Source organism: Vigna unguiculata, chromosome 5 (genome assembly GCF_004118075.2).
Source record: "Vigna unguiculata cultivar IT97K-499-35 chromosome 5, ASM411807v1, whole genome shotgun sequence".
Classification (NCBI taxonomy): Eukaryota; Viridiplantae; Streptophyta; class Magnoliopsida; order Fabales; family Fabaceae; genus Vigna; species Vigna unguiculata.
Window position 1 is genome coordinate 8,989,631 of NC_040283.1, and position 7,530 is coordinate 8,997,160.

General features: G+C 36.4%; 2 protein-coding genes across 2 annotated transcripts; one reads left to right on the forward strand and one right to left on the reverse strand.

Annotated features, from left to right (window-relative positions):
* The first annotated feature begins 3,968 nt into the window (after positions 1–3,968).
* LOC114183319 lies at positions 3,969–5,100 on the forward strand. The gene is made up of 3 exons (XM_028070292.1): positions 3,969–4,583; positions 4,672–4,863; positions 4,936–5,100. The coding sequence occupies exons 1-3, from the start codon at positions 3,969–3,971 to the stop codon at positions 5,098–5,100; spliced, it is 972 nt and encodes a 323-aa protein (XP_027926093.1).
* A 689-nt stretch (positions 5,101–5,789) lies between these two features.
* LOC114183325 (protein MAIN-LIKE 1-like) lies at positions 5,790–7,296 on the reverse strand. The gene is made up of 3 exons (XM_028070301.1): positions 7,009–7,296; positions 6,276–6,932; positions 5,790–6,188 (listed from the first exon to the last, which is right to left on the reverse strand). The coding sequence occupies exons 1-3, from the start codon at positions 7,294–7,296 to the stop codon at positions 5,790–5,792; spliced, it is 1,344 nt and encodes a 447-aa protein (XP_027926102.1).
* Positions 7,297–7,530: the final 234 nt, after the last annotated feature.

Below are 7,530 nucleotides of genomic sequence, written 5' to 3' on the forward strand. Positions count from 1 at the left end.
ATCGCATAATATAATTTTTGTTAGTTGTAATTTTATTTTTTGTAAAAATATAGTTAATTAATATTTGAAATAATAAAAAGAGATGTAGGAACAAGATAAAAATTTAATACTCGTTAAATACACAAATGAGATCAATTTTTATTTTACAAATAGAGATAAAATAGTGAAACGACACTCGTCTCATCTTATTGTGATCTCTATGTAATACAGTGAGAACAAATATTTTAGTGTTTTTATTATTAATATGAAGCTGCAATTAGTAATAATAGGTGCAGAACAAAAAAAAAACCTTTGTTTCATGTAGATATTTGAACCATCCCCATTCAACCGGGGCGCCTTCTCCTTGCACCTCCAAGAATTCTCCTGTACCCCCAAAATTGATTTTTATGTCTTTATTTAATATACCGTGAGAATGGGTGAAAGTGGGTAGGGACGCAGTAAATTTCATTTATTGCGTCAACGTCCCTGCACCCCCAAAACGTTAGTATTAGTATTCTTGTACTCCCGTTTCTTCTCCATCCAGTGTCTGCTTTTATTAAAATGTTTGCTCAGTTTCATTGTGGTTCGTGGTCCTGAGAGCTGTCCTTCATTCGTTCATTCTCTCTGTGGTGGTCCCTCTTCTGGTTTGTATGACTTTCATTTATTTTTTTTTAAGGAATCCTGTTTTGTTTATTCTCTCAGTGTCTTAAGTATGCATTATTGTGATTGAAGGTTGGTTCTTTGAAGGAAGGTGGTTGTGAGTAACTGCGTTATCTCCTTTCCAAGTTGTACTTCCGTCAATCCAGGTTAGCCTTCATACCACCTTAAGTTCTTTTTAAACGGAATTTGTTTGAACGGATTCTCTGCATTTCAAACTTTTACCAAATGCAATACAAAAGTTGTTTTACTATAAAAGTCAAAATGTATGGGAAACGGAACACAGAATCCGTTTCAAAATGTTATGAAACGATTTTTGTAATCCGTTTCATAAAAAAAAATTATGAAACGGATTACAGAAACCGTTTCATAACATTTTGAAACGGATTCTGTATTCCGTTTCATAAAAAAATTTGCAAATTTTGGAAACGGAAGACAGAAGCCGTTTCAAAACGTTATGAAACGAATTCTGTAATCTGTTTCATAAAAAAAAATTTATGAAACGGATTACAGAATCCGTTTCATAGCGTTTTGAAACGGCTTCTGTATTCCGTTTCCCATAAATTATGATTTTCGCATCCATTACAAAATTACATATGTATATATATATATATATATATATATATATATATATATATATATATATATATATATATATGTTCATTACTCATGTTCGTAGGTGGTTGTGGGGATGTTGTAAGTCACCTAATTTAAGAATACATTTGTTTTTGGTGTTTTTGCTATATGTTTGTTAGATGATAAATGAGAGTTGATAAGGAATCCGTTTCACAATATTTTATGAAACGGAAAGTGTATGTCGTTTCCCATAAATTATGATTTTTTTCGCTTACACCCATTCATAAAAAAATAACACGATCACCCCATTATTTTTAAATCTTACTTTTAAATGTTAGTGGTAAATAAACCTTGCATAATATTCTGTTAAAAATTACACCCACACCCCATTTCTTTCTTCTTGATTCCATTTCCAGTTCTGTGCAAAGAAGAGAACTCGTGAATAAGATTGGTGGCATGCATGTACGTGCTGTCCTCGTCTTAGAAATAGAATTGAATCACTTATTTCGTTCAAATTCCCGCTCCTTATTTGCATGCTCCTTATTTGCATGGATGTTTTGTCCGAGAGACCAAACACTTGAACATCAAATAGAAACCAAAATTTTGTTTTTCCAAACGGATTACATAATCCGTGTCTTAAAGATGTGAAACGGAATTTGTAACCCGTTTCACCAAGTTGCCTTTCCTTTATGTCAAACAGGTTTTTGGATCAGTTTCATATGTTTGTGAAACGGAATAGGTATTCCGTTTCATACTTGGATTTTGTGTGTTGGTGTGTATATTGTGTTATTGGTGAATTTTTAATGTGAGTGAATGTATACTGTGTGATTGGTGAATTTTCTAACGTAAATCATGCAATGAATATCAGCATGCAATTAGTTTTCAATTTTTGATACGTGTTGCATTCACTCGTTTTCTGTGATACGTGTTGCATTCTTTATGCATTTAGATGGGTTATTTACGTATTAAAATTTTTTTTTTATTATAGTTCATTATGGAAGATCATCATTTTAGTTATTTGAGTTTCTTGGATTCTCAAGCGGATTCTCAACAAAATTGTAGTCTCATGTCAGAGTTTTCTGATTTTGTTCATGATATCTGCGAATAAGATTATGCATCTCATTTTACAACCGATGATATTTTCTCAACACGTGAAGATTTAATTAAATGGGTTAGAGGGGTTGCTTATAATCTTGGATTTGTCATTATTATTCTAAGATCGGATAAATATAATGGACAACCAGGAAGAAAGACCCATGTATTATTAGGTTGTGAAAGAGGTGGAAAATATAGAAAATATAAGTGTGATGCAGAACCGAGTTTATCTGGGACAAGAAAATGTGATTGTCCCTTTAGATTGAGAGGGAGACTCGTCTCTCAAAGGGAGGGATGGGTGTTGAACGTAAAATGTGGTTACCATAATCACGATGTCTCTTCTACTCTAGTTGGTCACCCCTATGCGGGTAGGTTGAAGTCTACTGAACAGTCGTTGCTTGTTGATATGACCAAAAGTCAAGTCAAACCTGCAAATATACTTTTCACTCTGAAAGAAAAAGATGATTATAATGTTACAACTCTGAAGCAAGTGTATAATGCAAGATATAGGTACAAACGTTCAATAAGAGGTTCAAGAACTGAGTTACAACAGTTAATGTTGATGTTGGAACGTGATCACTACATCCATTTTAGTAGATGTCTTGATGAATCTGATGTGGTAAGCGATTTGTTCTGGACCCATCCTGATGCTGTGAAGTTGTTAAATTCATTCAATATTGTGTTCTTAATGGATAGTACCTATAAAACCAACAAATATCGGTTGCCATTACTTGAGATTGTTGGTGTGACCTCAACAGGATTAACTTTCTCAGCCGCTTTTGCATTTTTATCTAGTGAAAAGCAAAATAATTTCATTTGGGCTCTTGAAAGGCTAAGAGGTCTGTTTATGACGTCCGAGGGTGGTCCACAAGTCATTGTAACTGATATGGATCTTGCTCTAATGAATGTTGTTGGCATGGTGTTCCCTGAGTGTTATCATCTTCTATGTCGTTTCCACATTCAAAAAAATGTGCAGGCAAAATGCAAAATGTTAGTAAATTTTGTTGATGCATGGGATGTTGTATTGCAAGCCTGGGAGAATGTCATGGACTGTGAAGATGAATTAAAGTTCAACGAGTGTGTTCATCGTCTTGAGATTGTTTGCCAGCCATGGCCTGTATTCTTTGAATATGTTAACGACTCGTGGATCATTCCTTATAAGAAATTCTTTGTGAAGGCATGAACGAACAAAGTTATGCATTTGGGGAATACAACATCAAACAGGTATGTTTGTATTTTGCTATTAATTAAATTTTTTTTATTAATGGTTTATATGATTTCCTTGTATAAATTGTACTAGGGTTGAGTCTGCTCACTGGAGTCTGAAGAAAGTTCTTGGAAGTAGTATGGGAGACCTTTGTTCGTGTTGGGATGGAATTCACAATGTTATTATCTTGCAACACAACGAAATTAAGGCGTCTTTTGAAAGAAGTTTAAATCTGATCAGTGACTCTTACAAGACATTGAGTTATAGAAGATTAGTGGGAAATATTTCTAGATGTGCCTTAGAACTCCTTGCTCCAGAGTTGGAAAGAGTAAAGAAGATTGGATTCGATAGTAGTCATTGTGGCTGCATTCTCAGACAAACTTATGGTCTACCATGTGCGTGTGAATTAGCACGATATGATCCTGGGATTATTCCTCTCCAAGAAATTCATGTGATGTGGACTAGGTTGAGCTTCTCCAATGTCTCGTCTTCACAATCTGAAGGGCAATTATCTATTCAGAGGGAGGTTGATCTACTGCTTAATCTTTTCAAAGAAGTTGATATTGCAGAAAAAGTGACCATAAAACATAAATTACTCGACATAGTTTGCCCTTCCATGACATCGATGTTACTACCACCGAGTAAAGTTAAGACGAAAGGTGCAGCTAAGAGTCATAGATCAAAGAAGTCAACCAAACGTGATCCCTCCTATTTTGAGCATGTGGACGCCTTCATTGAGTCCTCAAGACAAGACACATGTGTTGCAAAAATAGAAAACAGGCTGAAGAGCAAACGTGTAATTGAAGAGAAAGTAATACCCATGCTAGAACAGTTCAATCCTGTTTTTCATCCTTATATACTCGATGTTGTCGATGTTGTGGCGGACGGTCATTGTGGATATAGATGCATTGCTGCATTGTTGGGTATGGGTGAGGAGTCGTGGCCTCTAATCAGACATGATCTATACAAAGAACTTAGTCAATGGCGAGATGAATATGCAACATTAGTTGGAGGCTATGATCGTCTGGAAGAACTGAGAAAGTCTTTGTTAGTTCAATCACCATCAGGGGTATAACTTCTATACACCAATGTTGAAATTTATGTATTACAAGTTTTTTATGATTTTGTTTTATTATAATCTAATTAATTATATACAGGCTAATCGAGACAAGTGGATGACTATACCAGACATGGGGTATGCGATTGCTAATCGGTATAATGTAATCCTCGTGTGCTTGTCATCAGTTCAGAATTTGACGATATTCCCACTTCGTACATCCCCACCTATTTCGCAAAGTCAACATCGACTAATTTGTATCGGACATGTTTACAATTTTCATTTTGTGCAGGTATATATGTTTATATCTATATTATTTTTATAAAGAACTTTATTTCTCTATTGACTAATTGCGTATTTACAGGTTCGTCTACAAGAAGGCTGTCCATTACCGACAGTGGATATCATATCATCTAGCAATTGTTACCCAAAGGCAAAAGGGTGGACATCATTTTATAGAGATAGGATGCAAGCATTCCTAGATTTACACATAGTGGATCGTAGTTATGTAGATCTCATGGAAGACTGATATTTGTTGATTGTATTAAGTATTTCACTGTTGTAGTTTGTAATTATTTTACCAATATATAAAATTATAACTCCTTTGGCCAAGGGACGGAAATATTTTGGCCTCATTGCTAACATTAAATAACTTAATATAAAATACCATATATAGATGAAATATCTTAATATAAAATACCATATATAGATGAAATATCTTAATATAAAATCCAATACAAATGTCAATTCTAACATCAAATACAAATAAATCGACTATCCAGACGTAGATGGTCATCGACCTCGAACTCTACGTCCTCCTCTAGTCTCTTCCTCTTCAACGCCATCTCGAGCCATCTGCAATAACTCATGAGTGCGATCCCAGGCAACTGTGCCCTCAGTAACGTCTCTACAGTCTATCATCCGCTGAAGACCACCTACAATGCGTTTCACGAGACCCTGTGATAATAACAAGTTAATGTCAAATATTAAAAGTTACTAATAATATGAACAACTAAATGTGTAACATACCAATAAACCACTGGAAGATGATGACGGTGACGTCCTCTGAACTGTTATGTCATCTGGCAAATTTCGACGAAGTCGGGGCACAAGCACAAGGCTAGGTCGGTCGGCCTCAACTCCACGTAAAATGTATGGATGGGAGACTCTCCTAAACCGATGCAAATATCCATCTGAACATGAAAAAGGAGCTGGTGCTTAGACCACTTGATGTACAACAAACTGCTTGTGCTTTTTCCACCGATCATCAATAGCCTCAAAGTCCATCATGGGAACCGAACTAGGCGGCCGTGGAATAGGCTGGATGAAGCCAAATTGTCGCAACACACGCTCCGGCAAATGACGTTGTACGACGGTACCAACCCTCAGGAAGCTAGAAAACATGCCATGTGTTACAAGTTGTCGAGTAGCTTTATGTGCTATATATGGGTTCCAAATCATCCCATCATATGTCAAGCCATCCAACTGGACTCTAACATCAGCTATAGCGGAAATGGCGCGTCCAGTGACATAACGTAGAGCACGGGGTTTGGTCTCCACATATGTATCCCGTACTTGCTTCCTTCCCAATGTAGGGAAGTGCTCGTATATCCAAGCCTGTATCAAATAATATTTCATTTAACCATTGTCATATAAAACTAAAAACAAGTAAAATAAATAATAAAATGTTATATAAATGGGTACCTGCAGAAGAGGTAGATATCCAGCTAATTGCTTTGTATTTGCAAAGCTGGCATTTCCTAGTTGCTCATATAAGTGGACAAGAGCAGCAACTCCCCAACCATATGTACGACATGTGGAGAGATCTCTAAATAGCTCGAGATAATGTGTACGAACATAGGTGGCGCTTTTGTTAGCAAATATCGTGCACCCTACAAGGTGCAAAAGATATGCACGTGCAGCAAACTCCCACAGCTCGTTTTCACAACAGTTGTCATACAACTCTCTCAACCAGCTAAGTCGGACTTGTGCACCCCGACTTTGATTCAGCTCCACACAAGCCATGGCCCGGTCAACACCAAGAAGTGTCGTCAAAATCTCAACAGAATCTTCATATTCTAGATTTTCAGTCGAGCAAAAGTTTCCACTGATGGAAAGATGGACAAGTGACCATACGTCATCCAAAGTGATGGTCATCTCCCCAATGGGTAGATGAAAAGTATTAGTCTCGGGATGCCATCTCTCCACGAAACCCAATACTAACCCAAGATCGATATATTCATATAAAATGTCGCACAAAGGCGATAATCCAGAAGCTAACACAAAAGGTGCAACAAAAGGGTGAGGACGTCCTAATTTCTTCACTTTTTTAATATGGGAGACCACTTTCACAGCTCGATCCTAACAAAAGAAACAAAAAAGAATAAAAATACTTAAGAACAACAAAAGTAAACCTATATAAAAACTTCTTACTGACCTGACCATCCCATATCATGCATGCAACATGATCCTGGTATCGGGTCAATAAAGAGGTATCATACGGACCACCAGGAAATCCTCCACCATCGTTATCAATCCCGTGCTCGTCCTCCTGAGGAACGTCAGAAACCTTATTCTCAACAATATCGTCCTGAACAACATTAGCCTCACGCTGACCCCTTCTACGAGCCGATGCTGTCGGTCTCTTTCGTGCACCACCCTGTCTGGAACTCTCGGGTGCATCATTTGAACCACGTCTAGATATATTTCCTCGTGTCCTAACCATATCTATAATAAAATAAAATATAAATTAATAAATAATAAATACTCGCCCTTATCTTTCCTTCTTTTTTTCCTCGTAAAAACACTCTAAATGCAGTAAGTGGAGGTTCAATTTCATATCATCTTTCCTTTTTTTTTCCTCGTAAAAACACTCTAAGTGCAGTAAGTGGAGGTTCAATTTCACAAATTGAAGACGGATCACAATCAAATTAATTACATGAAATGAATTTAAATAAAA